General features: G+C 62.4%; 1 protein-coding gene across 1 annotated transcript; it reads left to right on the top strand.

Annotated features, from left to right (window-relative positions):
* Positions 1–1,748: 1,748 nt before the first annotated feature.
* Positions 1,749–7,327, top strand: LOC142483295 (MICAL-like protein 1; the record flags this gene model as incomplete). Its single annotated transcript, XM_075583393.1, has 3 exons — positions 1,749–1,932; positions 3,933–3,981; positions 7,186–7,327. Coding segments are annotated over exons 1-3 (337 nt in total), but the record flags the coding sequence as incomplete, so codon positions are not given.
* Positions 7,328–14,029: the final 6,702 nt, after the last annotated feature.

Below are 14,029 nucleotides of genomic sequence, written 5' to 3'. Positions count from 1 at the left end.
GTTGTGTAGCTGTGTGTCTATGTTGTGTGTGTATAGTAGTGTTCTGTAGCTATATGTTGTTTGCGTATATTAGTGTGTAGTTGTTTCTGTGTGTCACTGTGTATTGTTGTGTTTCTTTGTATGTGTAGTTGTCTGTATCGCTTTGTGTATAGTTGTCGCTGTGTGTATAGTTGTGTCGCTGTGTGTACAGTTGTGTCGCTGTGTGTACAGTTGTGTCGCTGTGTGTACAGTTGTGCTTCTCTGCGTTTGTCGCTGTGTGTATAGTTGTGCATTTCTGTGTTTGTCGGTGTATGTGTAGTTGTGTCGCTGTGTGTACAGTTGTGTATCTCTGTGTTTGTCGCTGTATGTATAGTTGTGTCTGTGTCACTGTGTGTACAGTTGTGCATCTGTTTGTCGCTGTATGTATAGGTGTGCCTCTGTGTCTGTGTGTATAGTTGTGTCTGTGTTTATAGTTGTGTTTCTGTGTCTCAGTGTATATAGTTTTACCTGTGTGTGTAGAGTTGTGTCTGTGTGTATATAGTTTTGTGTCTTGGAGGTTCTAGCATTTTGCTGAATGCACAGGACTCATTATGGTTCTTTCCCCTCATACAGAGGTAAAATGGAGGGTTCACAGTGTAGTGTTAGGACCTGCATTAATTTTGGTTATACCTTGACGAGGTATTCAGGCTTATGACGCTTTGGCCAAAGGGTTTAACTAAATAACCAAGTAAATATTATTATTATTATTATTGAAGTATTTAAACTTTATACTTATTGCTTTATATGTTTTGTCAATTGGATGTAGCATTGGGCACCCCTGTCTTTTGTTTGTATATAGTTTTGTGTCTGTGTGTGTGTATAGTTTTGTGTGTGTGTGTGTATAGTTTTGTGTCTGTGTATAGTTGTGTCTCTGTGTGTGTGTATAGTTTTGTGTGTGTTTGTATATAGTTTTGTGTCTGTGTGTGTGTATAGTTTTGTGTGTGTGTGTGTATAGTTTTGTGTCTGTGTGTATGTATAGTTGTATCTCTGTGGTTGTGTAGCTGTGTGCCTGCCCCCGGTGGGAGGAGCGGCCTGAGGGAGAGGCGGAGAGAGACACCGCCCGGGAGAGAGAGGCCGGGGCCGGACACAGAGACTCGGGGAGACCGGAGGAGGAGACGCCTGAGCAGGCCCCGGACCTCTAGGACGCCCCGGACCTCTAGGACACCACCTACCCGGAGACCTCTAGGCCCAAGTGTCCTTAGCAACTGTTCCACCCCTACCTATTAACTGCCCACTCCTCTATTAACTACCCTGCGCAGTCTCTTCCCTCTCTCTGTATTACACCTCTCCCTCTAATACCCCCCTCTCCCTGTACTGCCCCCCCTTATCCCTGTACTGCCCCCCCTTATCCCTGTACTGCCCCCCCTTATCCCTGTACTGCCCCCCCCTTATCCCTGTACTGCCCCCCCCTTATCCCTGTACTGCCCCCCCCCTTATCCCTGTACTGCCCCCCCTTATCCCTGTACTGCCCCCCCCTTATCCCTGTACTGCCCCCCCCCCTTATCCCTGTACTGCCCCCCCCCTTATCCCTGTACTGCCCCCCCCCCTTATCCCTGTACTGCCCCCCCCCCTTATCCCTGTACTGCCCCCCCCCCCTTATCCCTGTACTGCCCCCCCCCTTATCCCTGTACTGCCCCCCCCCCTTATCCCTGTACTGCCCCCCCCCTTATCCCTGTACTGCCCCCCCCCTTATCCCTGTACTGCCCCCCCCTTATCCCTGCATTGTCCCCCCTGGTCCTTGTATTGCCCCCCCCCCCCCGGGGTAGTAATGATGTCTGCCTCCCGGACCCTGCAGCAGTGGTGTGCCGGGCAGTGTGCGGGTTACCCCGGGGTGCACATCTCTGACCTCAGCTCCTCGTTTCGGGACGGACTGGCCTTCTGCGCCCTCATCCACCGCCACCACCCCGACCTGATGTGAGTAACTGACCCTCGCCCCAAGAGCTGGCACTTTATAAGCACCAGCGGGCCCCTCTGACTGTGTAAGGGTTAAACACGCGGCTCTGACCCATTCAGGGAGGTCTGAGGTTTCTGACCCCCAAAATATAGGACTTTGATCCCCTAAAATATTGTTACCGCCCATATAATGAAAGATTAAGGCTAAGTCCCCGCTGGCGCTGAGCGCGCTCATGCTTGTAGAGCGCTCCAAGCATGAGCGCCGGGTGTCCTCCGATTTCCGCAAGCGCGCGGGGGGGGGGGGCGGCATTGCGGGCCAGCTGAGCGCGCGTGGAAGTATAGTTTTTTGTTTTGGTAAGCGCCGCGCGCACCGCGTCAGCGGGAACTTACATATTTATATATATGTAAGTTAACGCGGCAAGCGTCGCTCGCTCAGCGCTGGCGCGGACGCAGCCTAACCCATTCAGGGCCCGTGGGCTTCGCGATGCATGTTTTGCGCCTCTAACCCTGAATGGGTTAAACGGCGAATAATTTATATTTTTCAATGCATATGATATTCTGTATATGATTTATTATGTTTGTTTTTACCACTGTATTTATACAGTATTGATAGTCACATTGAATAATGTACTTATTTATAAGTTAATATGTCCACGTTTAATAATGTATTTATAAGTTATATTCACGTTTAGTAATGTATTATTTAGACAGTTCAGTATTATAATTGTTTAATTTGTTAGTGCTATATTATTCTAAATTGCATTCAATAATTTTTGTAAGTATTTATTACTGCTATATCCTTTATTATATTTGTGTTTCAATGTGATTCGAATTATTTAGAATTATTGTGTGTAAATGTCGCAATTATTATTGACATATTATTTTTCCCAAATGTATTTGCCATTTATATTCATGTCTGATTTAATGAGGTTAACGCGTCATAATAATAATAATAATTATTATTATTATTAAGGGGACTGTGTATCAAGGCAAAGTGAGACAATCGGGGGGCAAAATAACTGCCCCATATGTATCAAATAAAAAACCTCATTGAACTCAGTAGGGTTATTTTCCTTGATGCATCTTTTTTTCCCCTCTTTTACCTCAAAATTGCACTACTTTTGACCATGGAAACGCTATTATTATTATTATTATTCTATAGAAACATAAACTTCAACTCTTTGTTGCTGGATTTTTGGTGAATTATTTGAAACCTCACACAAAAACCCGTTTAAATTGTTTTAAAACCCGACAGCGAAGGGGTTAATAGCAAATGTATTTGGGAGGGGGGGGGGGGTTAGGCGAGAATACGGGTCCAATGTGCGGCGGGTGTTTTGTAGCCAGCGTGCGGCGGGGGTCCCTAGTCTGCAGATCTTGCACTTGTAACTGTTGGGGCTGTTGGAGACGTTGCTGCGTTTTGTAGGGCAATGAAAGGGTTAAGATGCTGCATTTGGGGAGGGGGCTGGGTAACCCCCTCCTCAGTCTGATGTAGGACGCTGTGCAGCTGCTCACAGATCCCACCTGTCAGAGGGACCCCCGTCCCGCGCACGTAACAGATCGAGGAGGCATTCTGTAACATTTATGTACAGTGAGTGAGACACTCGCACTCCCTGTGTTCCTGTGCTGCAGGGACAGTGAGTGAGACACTTACACTCCCAGTGTGCCCTCTGCTGTAGTGATAGTAAGTGAGACACTCGCACTCCCTGCGCTGCAGTGACAGTGAGTGAGACACTCACTCCCTGTGTGCTCTGTGCTGCAGGGACAGTGAGTGAGACTCACACTCCCTGTGTGCCCTGTGCTGCAGGGACAGTGAGTGAGACACTCACTCCCTGTGTGGCTTGTGCTGCAGGGATAGTGAGTGAGACACTCACTCCTTGTGTGCCCAGTGCTGCAGGGATAGTGAGTGAGACACTCACACTCCCTGTGCTGCAGGGACAGTGAGTGAGACACTCACTCCCTGTGCCTCTTATTTAGCTCCTACGAGACCCCACTTACGTTTGCCCTCTCCTCTTTCTCCGCAGTGACTTTGATTCGCTGTCCAAAGAAAATGTCTACGAGAACAACCGGCTGGTGAGTGGGGTGCTGGGGTGAGGGTCGCTTAACTCCAACTGTGCATACGCTCTGCTCACACTTCTATGGGGCAGGTTTGATACCCTGAGGATGATACGGCAGAATCTATTGTCGGCATGCACCTCCAGCGCTTCATTTAGTATCATGTCTTCAGTCGCCAACGGTACAAATTCAGATGGTCCTACAGGGGACCTATTCTGTGCTGCGTATACCAGGCCAAAGGCCATATTCACTAAACGGTGCTACGCTTTAGCATGTCTAATCTCCCATTCGTCTGAATAGGAGTTACATAGTAGAGGGTGGTGAAAAAAGAACTACGTCCATCAAGTTCAACCTATGCTAAATTTATCCTATATCTATACTTATTGATCAGAGGAAGGCAAACAAAAAAAACCCAGAGTCATATCATCCAATGATATCTCATAAGGGAAAATAAATTCCTTCCCGACTCCAAGAATTGGGAATCGGATTAATCCCTGGATCAGCATCCTTCCCATGTATACTTATTTGGTATATCCCTGTATACCTTCCCATCTAAAAAGATGGGCAACCTTTTTTTGACCAAATCTAGTGTGTTGGAAGCGCGTGGGAAAGCGTAGCACCGTTTAGAGAATATGGGCCTCGGTCTGTTGTACGCAGCACAGAAGAAGCCCTTGTAGGATACAGATTGACCACCTGAATTTCAGATGGCAGTCGCCAACTCGCAAATTCAGGTGGTCCCACAAGGACCTGTACCAGGTATGAGAATATATGCAGCGTTGTAATGTTTAAATGCTGACACATGGGTGGCAAACTCCAGACTTCAAGGGCCACTAACAGGTCAGGTTCTCAGGATATCCCTGCTTCAGCACAGGTGGTGCAGTCATCGATTGAGCCACCTGTGCCGAAGCAGGGATATCCTGAAAACCTGACCCCTCCTCAGAACAGGAGCACCACCCCCGGGCTTTCACATCTCTTGGGGAGGTGGATCCCCTGCTTAGATCTCGTTTTTCAGTGCATTATTTATTTAAATAACGGAAACGACTCCTGAGATCTTGCTTTGGTTTTTGGTATTTGCAACGCGCATGTTTTCCGTTCAAGGCTGGAAAGGGTTAAGTGTTAAATCCTGCGGTGGCTTTGATTGGCCAACTGCTGTGGGACATGCGGGAACAGGTTTAGACGCCCGGGCGTGACTGCTGGAGGCAGGTAGCAGACGGGGAGAAGAGTTACATGCCATGATGGTTACATCACGCTGCTGCCTCTGACGCGCTCCGAATCCTGCTGCCCCCGTCTCCCCAGAGACGGACATTTAAACTAGTTCCGTCGGCCATTGCTGCTGCAAAATGTATCGTGCGGGACAATAAAGTTTTTTGTTGCTTTTTTTTTTATTTTTAAAAACCCTAGCCCGCAGAGCTTACACTCGAATTGTGGCTGCAGGAAGACAGGGGACTTGCCAAATATCGAGAGACGGGTGCATTTTTTTACCTAAAAGAAAAAAAAGGTTTTTGTTTTCGAATATTCGTGACTTTGTTGCGATAAAAGCTGCCAATAGGTTGTTTTTTTTTACATTTATTATTATTATTATTATTATTAGAAATTCGGGGGAGGAATGGAAAACAATTAAATATTCAGAGACTGAGACATTCGGCTAAAAATAATGTCACAGATGAGATAATATTCGAAAATGTCAAAAAGATAACGGAAAATGTTTTAAAATGTGTGTGTTATATCTATGTATCTATCATACACATTTTAAGTTATGGTGGGTGAAAAAGACGACAAGAAACCTCCACCTTACAGCATATAGCAAATACAAAGTGAATGTGAGATATATATATTCAAAAACGAATAGACGATACCGTTCTGTGGCTAACGAAATGCTTTTATTTGTGCGAGCTTTCGAGATACACTGATCTCTTCTTCCGGCGATGTTACAATGGATAAAGCAAGGAAGTTTTTTACTTGAAAACAGCGCATCCTGAAATGTATCTGTGACTGAAACCTATCTCTCCCCCCTGTGCAGTATGCGATTTATGACTTGAGGTGTTAAATGGTCCCTGAATGTTAGTGATGTAAGAGTGTGTGTGTGTATGTATATATGTATAAATAGAAATTTATAAAGCGCCCACCGTGTATACAGCGCATGCGTGTGTTTTTGAAGGTCGACACAATAAAAAAAAAACCTAACCCACAATGCACTACAAAACCCACTGGCATTGAAAAAATTAGATATTAACTCCCCCTTCCTCTCTCTCTCCCCCCTTCCTCTCTCTCCCCCCTTCCTCTCTCTCCCCCCTCCCCCTTCCTCTCTCTCCCCCCTCCCCTTCCTCTCTCTCCCCCCCTCCCCCTTCCTCTCTCTCCCCCCTCCCCCTTCCTCTCTCTCCCCCCTCCCCTTCCTCTCTCTCCCCCCTCCCCCTTCCTCTCTCTCCCCCCTCCCCCTTCCTCTCTCTCCCCCCTCCCCCTTCCTCTCTCTCCCCCCTCCCCCTTCCTCTCTCTCCCCCTCCCCCTTCCTCTCTCTCCCCCCTCCCCCTTCCTCTCTCTCCCCCCTCCCCCTTCCTCTCTCTCCCCCCTCCCCCTTCCTCTCTCTCCCCCCTCCCCCTTCCTCTCTCTCCCCCTCCCCCTTCCTCTCTCTCCCCCCCCTCCCCCTTCCTCTCTCTCCCCCCTCCCCTTCCTCTCTCCCCCCCTCCCCCTCCCCTTCCTCTCTCTCCCCCTCCCCCTTCCTCTCTCTCCCCCCTCCCCCTTCCTCTCTCTCCCCCCTCCCCCTTCCTCTCTCTCCCCCTCCCCCCTTCCTCTCTCTCCCCCCTCCCCCTTCCTCTCTCTCCCCCCTCCCCCTTCCTCTCTCTCCCCCCTCCCCTTCCTCTCTCTCCCCCCCTCCCCCTTCCTCTCTCTCCCCCCTCCCCCTTCCTCTCTCCCCCTCCCCTTCCTCTCTCTCCCCCCTCCCTTCCTCTCTCCCCCTCCCCTTCCTCTCTCTCCCCCTCCTCCCCCTTTCTCTCTCTCCCCCCTCCCCCTTTCTCTCTCTCCCCCTCCTCCCCCCTTTCTCTCTCTCCCCCTCCTCCTCCTTTACCCGTTTTTTCCCCCTCCCTCTACCCTTCTCTCTCCTCCCCTTCCTGTCTCTCCCACCCCCTTCCCTGTCTTCTCTCCCACCCCCTCTCCCCTTCCACTCTTTTCCTCCCTCGTTTTCTTTCTCCTCTTCCCCCTCTTCCCCCCCCCCCCCCAATTCCTCAGGCCTTTGAGGTGGCAGAGCGTGAGTTGGGGATCCCGACTCTGCTGGACCCAGATGACATGGTGTCCATGAGAGTGCCTGACCGTCTCAGCATCATGACCTACGTGTCTCAGTATTACAATCACTTCCGCAACGCCAGTGCAGGTGAGACTGGATCTCGCCCTCTACCCCCGCACTCACACCTCTCACCCTCCTCTCGCCCTCTCCCCCGCTCTCACACCTCTCACCCTCCTCCCACCCTCTCCCCCGCTCTCACACCTCTCACCCTCCTCCCACCCTCTCCCCCGCTCTCACACCTCTCGCCCTCCTCCCACCCGCCCCATCACCCTCTCCCCCGCTCTCACACCTCTCACCCTCCTCCCACCCGCCCATCACCCTCTCCCCCGCTCTCACACCTCACCCTCCTCCCACCCGCCCCATCACCCTCTCCCCCGCTCTCACACCTCTCACCCTCCTCTCACCCTCTCCCCCGCTCTCACACCTCTCACCCTCCTCCCACCGCCCCATCACCCTCTCCCCCGCTCTCACACCTCTCACTCTCCTCCCACCCGCCCATCCCCTCTCCCGTCTCTCACACCTCACCCTCCTCTCACCCTCTCCCCCGCTCTCACACCTCTCACCCTCCTCCCACCTCTCCCCCGCTCTCACACCTCTCACTCTCCTCCCACCCGCCCCATCACCCTCTCCCCCGCTCTCACACCTCACCCTCCTCTCACCCTCTCCCCCGCTCTCACACCTCACTCTCCTCCCACCCGCCCCATCACCCTCTCCCCCGCTCTCACACCTCTCACCCTCCTCCCACCCTCTCCCCCGCTCTCACACCTCTCACTCTCCTCCCACCCGCCCCATCACCCTCTCCCCCGCTCTCACACCTCTCATCACCCTCCCACCCTCTCCCCCGCTCTCACAACCTCTCACTCTCCTCCCACCCGCCCCATGACCCTCTCCCCCGCTCTCACACCTCTCAACCTCCTCCCACCCGCCCCATCAACCTCTCCCCGCTCTCACACCTCTCACCCTCCTCCCACCCGCCCCATCACCCTCTCCCCCGCTCTCACACCTCTCACCCTCCTCCCACCCTCTCCCCGCTCTCACACCTCTCACCCTCCTCCCACCCGCCCCATCACCCTCTCCCCCGCTCTCACACCTCTCACCCTCCTCCCACCCGCCCCATCACCCTTTCCCCCGCTCTCACACCTCTCACCCTCCTCCCACCCGCCCCATCACCCTCTCCCCCCCGCTCTACCCACCTCTCACCCTCCTCCCACCCGCCCCATCTAACTCCCCCCGTTCTCCCACCTCTCACCCTCCTCCCACCCGCCCCCATCTAACTCCCCCCGTTCTCCCACCTCTCACCCTCCTCCCATCCGCCCCATCACCCTCGCCCCCGCTCGTCCTCCTCACACCCTTTCCCTTGTTCTCCCACCTCTCACCCTCCTCCCATCGCCGCTCTACCACCGCTCACCCTCCTCCCACCCTCTCCCCCGCTCTACCACCTCTCACCCTCCTCCCACCCTCTCCCCCGCTCTCCCACCTCTCACCCGCCCCCTCGACCCGCTCTCACCCCCCCCTTTTGACCCCTCGCCCGCTCTCTCTCCCCCCCCCCTTTCGACCCCTCGCCCCGCTCTCTCTCCCCCCCTTTCGACCCCTCGCGCCGCTCTCTCTCCCCCCCTCGCCCCGCTCTCTCTCCCCCCCTCGCCCCGCTCTCTCTCCCCCCCTCGCCCCGCTCTCTCTCCCCCCTCGCCCGCTCTCTCTCCCCCCCTCGCCCCGCTCTCTCCCCCCCCTCGCCCTGCTCTCTCCCCCCCCTTTCGACCGCTCGCCTCGATCTCTCCCCCCCTTTCGACCCCTCGCCCCGCTATCTCTCCCCCTTTCGACCCCTCGCCCCGCTCTCTCTCCCCCCTTTCGACCCCTCGCCCCGCTATCTCTCCCCCTTTCGACCCCTCGCCCCGCTCTCTCTCCCCCCCTTTCGACCCCTCGCCCCGCTCTCTCCGCCCTCGCCCCGCTCTCTCCCGACCCCTCGCCCCGCTCTCTCCCGACCCTCGCCCGCTCTCTCCCGACCCTCGCCCCGCTCTCTCCCGACCCCTCGCCCCGCTCTCTCCCGACCCCTCGCCCCGCTCTCTCCCGACCCCTCGCCCCGCTCTCTCCCGACCCTCGCCCCGCTCTCTCCCGACCCCTCGCCCCGCTCTCCTCCCGACCCCTCGCCCCGCTCTCTCCCGACCCCTCGCCCCGCTCTCTCCCGACCCCTCGCCCCGCTCTCTCCCGACCCCTCGCCCCGCTCTCTCCCGACCCCTCGCCCCGCTCTCTCCCGACCCCTCGCCCCGCTCTCTCCCGACCCCTCGCCCCGCTCTCTCCCGACCCCTCGCCCCCGCTCTCTCCCGACCCCTCGCCCCCCTCTCTCCCGACCCCTCGCCCCCTCTCTCCCGACCCCTCGCCCCGCTCTCTCCCGACCCCTCGCCCCGCTCTCTCCCGACCCTCGCCCCGCTCTCTCCCGACCCCTCGCCCCGCTCTCTGCCGACCCCTCGCCCCGCTCTCTCCCGACCCCTCGCCCCGCTCTCTCCCGACCCCTCGCCCCGCTCTCTCCCGACCCCTCGCCCCGCTCTCTCCCGACCCCTCGCCCTCTCCCGTCCCCCTCGACCCCTCGCCCTCTCCCGTCCCCCTCGACCCCTCGCCCGTCCCCCTCGACCCCTCGCCTCGCCCTCTCCCGTCCCCCTCGACCCCTCGCCCCGTCCCTCTCCCGTCCCCCTCGACCCGCCCTCTCCCGTCCCCCTCGACCCCTCGCCCCGCCCTCTCCCGTCCCCCTCGACCCCTCGCCCCGTCCCCCTCGACCCCTCGCCCCGCCCTCTCCCGTCCCCCTCGACCCCTCGCCCCGTCCCCCTCGACCCCTCGCCCCGCCCTCTCCCGCCCCCCTCGACCCCTCGCCCCGCCCTCTCCCGTCCCCCTCGACCCCTCGCCCCGTCCCCCTCGACCCCTCGCCCCGCCCTCTGCCCCGCCGTCTCCCTCGCCTCGCCCTCTCCCTCGCCCCGCCCTCTCCCGCCCCGACCTCGCCCCGACCTCGCCCCGCCCTCGCCCTCTCCTCGCCCCGCCCCCTCGCCCAGCCCCTCGCCCTGCCCTCTCCCGCCCCCCTCGACCCCTCGCCCCGCCCTCTCCCGCCCGCCCCGCCCTCGCCCCGCCCTCTCCCGCACCCTCGCCCCGCCCGCACCCCTCGCCCCGCTCTCCCCCCGACCCCTCGCCCCGCTTTCCCTCGACCCCTCGCCCCGCTTTCCCCCGACCCCTCGCCCCACTCTCTCCAGACCCCCTCGCCCCGCTCTCTCCAGACCCCATCGCCCTGCTCTCTCTCCCCCCCTCTCGACCCCTCGCCCCGCTCTCTCCCGACCCCTCGCCCCGCTCTCTCCAGACCCCCTCGCCCCGCTCCCTCCCCCGACCCTTCGCCCCGCTCTCCCCCGACCCTTCGCCCCGCTCTCCCCCGACCCCTCGCCCCGCTCTCCCCCGACCCCTCGCCCCGCTCTCTCCCGACCCCTCGCCCCGCTCTCTCCCGACCCCTCGCCCCGCTCTCTACCGACCCCTCGCCCCGCTCTCTCCCGACCCTCGCCCCGCTCTCTCCCGACCCCTCGCCCCGCTCTCTCCCGACCCTCGCCCCGCTCTCTCCCGACCCCTCGCCCCGCTCTCTCCCGACCCCTCGCCCCGCTCTCCTCCCGACCCCTCGCCCCGCTCTCTCCCGACCCCTCGCCCCGCTCTCTCCCGACCCCTCGCCCCGCTCTCTCCCGACCCCTCGCCCCGCTCTCTCCCGACCCCTCGCCCCGCTCTCTCCCGACCCCCCCTCGCCCCGCTCTCTCCCGACCCCCCCTCGCCCCGCTCTCTCCCGACCCCCCCCTCGACCCCGCTCTCTCCCGCCCCCCCCTCGACCCCGCTCTCTCCCGCCCCCCCCTCGCCCCGCTCTCTCCCGCCCCCCCTCGACCCCGCTCTCTCCCGCCCCCCCTCGCCCCGCTCTCTCCCGCCCCCCCCTCGCCCCGCTCTCTCCCGCCCCCCCCCCTCGCCCCGCTCTCTCCCGCCCCCCCTCGCCCCGCTCTCTCCCGCCCCCCCCTCGCCCCGCTCTCTCCCGCCCCCCCCTCGCCCCGCTCTCTCCCGCCCCCCCCTCGCCCCGCTCTCTCCCGCCCCCCCCTCGCCCCGCTCTCTCCGCCCCCCCCTCGCCCCGCTCTCTCCAGACCCCCTCGCCCCGCTCTCTCCAGACCCCTCGCCCCGCTCTCTCCAGACCCCCTCGCCCCGCTCTCTCCAGACCCCCTCGCCCCGCTCTCTCAGACCCCCTCGCCCCGCTCTCATCCAGACCCCCTCGCCCCGCTCTCTCCAGACCCCCTCGCCCCGCTCTCTCCAGACCCCCTCGCCCCGCTCTCTCCAGACCCCCTCGCCCCGCTCTCTCCAGACCCCCTCGCCCCGCTCTCTCCAGACCCCCTCGCCCCGCTCTCTCCAGACCCCTCGCCCCGCGCTCTCTCCCCCCCTATCGACCCCTCGCCCCGCGCTCTCTCCCCCCCTCTCGACCCCTCGCCCCGGGCTCTCTCCCCCCCTCTCGACCCCTCGCCCCGCTCTCTCCCCCCCCTCTCGACCCCTCGCCCCACTCTCTCTCCCCCCTTTCGACCCCTCGCCCCGCTCTCTCCCGCCCCTCTCGCTCTCTCCTGCCCGCCCCGCCCCCTCGCCCCGCCCCCTCGCCCGCCCCCCTCGCCCCGCCCTCTCCCTCGCCCCGCCCTCTCCCGCCCTCTCCCTCGCCCCGACCTCTCCCTCGCCCCGCCCTCGCCCTCTCCTTCGCCCTCGCCCCGCCCCCTCGCCCTGCCCTCTCCGCCCCCCTCGACCCCTCGCCCCGCTCTCTCCCGCAGCCCTCGCCCCGCCCTCTCCCTCGCCCTCGCCCCGCCCGCACCCCTCGCCCCGCTCTCCCCCGACCCCTCGCCCCGCTTTCCCCGACCCCTCGCCCCGCTTTCCCCCGACCCCTCGCCCCGCTTTCCCCCGACCCCTCGCCCCGCTTTCCACCGACCCCTCGCCCCGCTCTCCCCCCGACCCCTCGCCCCGCTCTCCCCCGACCCCTCGCCCCGCTCTCCCCCGACCCTCGCCACGCTCTCCCCGACCCCTCGCCCCGCTCTCCCCCGACCCTCGCCCCGCTCTCTCCCGCCAGCCCTCGCCCCGCCCTCTCCCGCCCCCTCGCCCTCGCCCGCGCCCGCACCCCTCGCCCCGCTCTCCCCCGACCCCTCGCCCCGCTTTCCCCCGACCCTCGCCCCGCTTTCCCCCGACACCTCGCCCCGCTCCCCGACCCTCGCCCCGCTTTCCTCCCGACCCCTCGCCCCGCTCTCCCCCGACCCCTCGCCCCGCTCTCCCCCCCGACCCCTCGCCCCGCTCTCCCCCGACCCTCCCGACCCCTCGCCCGCTCTCCCCCGACCCCTCGCCCCGCTCTCCCCCGACCCCTCGCCCCGCTCTCCCCCGACCCCTCGCCCGCTCTCCCCGACCCCTCGCCCCGCTCTCCCCCGACCCCTCGCCCCGCTCTCCCCCGACCCCCTCGCCCCGCTCTCCCCCGACCCCTCGCCCCGCTCTCCCCCGACCCCTCGCCCCGCTCTCCCCCGACCCCTCGCCCCGCTCTCCCCGACCCCTCGCCCGCCTCTCCCCCGACCCCTCGCCCCGCTCTCCCCCGACCCCTCGCCCCGCTCTCCCCGACCCCTCGCCCCGCTCTCCGCCCGACCCCTCGCCCCGCTCTCTCCCGACCCCTCGCCCCGCTCTCTCCCCGACCCCTCGCCCGCTCTCCCCGCCCCTCGCCCCGCTCTCCCCCGACCCCTCGCCCCGCTCTCTCCCCGACCCCTCGCCCCGCTCTCTCCCGACCCCTCGCCCCGCTCTCCCCGACCCCTCGCCCCGCCCTCTCCCCGACCCCCCTCGCCCCGCTCTCTCCCCGACCCCTCGCCCCGCTCTCCCGACCCTCGCCCCGCTCTCTCCCGACCCCTCGCCCCGCTCTCCCGACCCCCTCGCCCCGCTCTCTCCCGACCCTCGCCCCGCCTCGCCCCGCCTCTCCGACCCCTCGCCCCGCTCTCTCCCGACCCCCCTCGCCCCGCTCTCTCCCGACCCCTCGCCCCGCTCTCTCCGACCCCTCGCCCCGCTCTCTCCCGACCCCCCTCGCCCCGCTCTCTCCCGACCCCCTCGACCCGCTCTCTCCGACCCCCCCTCGCCCCGCTCTCTCCCGACCCCCCCTCGCCCCGCTCTCTCCCCGACCCCCCCTCGCCCCGCTCTCTCCCGACCCCCCTCGCCCGCTCTCTCCCGACCCCCCCTCGCCCCGCTCTCTCCCGACCCCCCTCGCCCCGCTCTCTCCCGACCCCCCCTCGCCCCGCTCTCTCCCGACCCCCCTCGCCCCGCTCTCTCCCGACCCCCCCTCGCCCCGCTCTCTCCCGACCCCCCCTCGCCCCGCTCTCTCCCGACCCCCCCTCGCCCCGCTCTCTCCCGACCCCCCCTCGCCCCGCTCTCTCCCGACCCCCCCTCGCCCCGCTCTCTCCCGACCCCCCCTCGCCCCGCTCTCTCCCGACCCCCCTCGCCCCGCTCTCTCCCGACCCCCCCTCGCCCCGCTCTCTCCCGACCCCCCCTCGCCCCGCTCTCTCCCGACCCCCCTCGCCCCGCTCTCTCCCGACCCCCCCTCGCCCCGCTCTCTCCGACCCCCCCTCGCCCCGCTCTCTCCCGACCCCCCCTCGCCCCGCTCTCTCCCGACCCCCCCTTCGCCCCGCTCTCTCCCGACCCCCCCTCGACCCCCCTCGCCCCGCTCTCTCCGACCCCAGCCCTCGCCTCCGCTCTCATCCCGACCCACCCCTCGCCCCGCTCTCATCCCGACTC

The sequence above is a fragment of the Ascaphus truei genome, unplaced genomic scaffold (genome assembly GCF_040206685.1).
Source record: "Ascaphus truei isolate aAscTru1 unplaced genomic scaffold, aAscTru1.hap1 HAP1_SCAFFOLD_3157, whole genome shotgun sequence".
In the NCBI taxonomy this organism is placed as follows: Eukaryota; Metazoa; Chordata; class Amphibia; order Anura; family Ascaphidae; genus Ascaphus; species Ascaphus truei.
The sequence above is the reverse complement of the archived record's forward strand: the minus strand, read 5'-3'. Positions and strand labels throughout refer to the sequence as shown.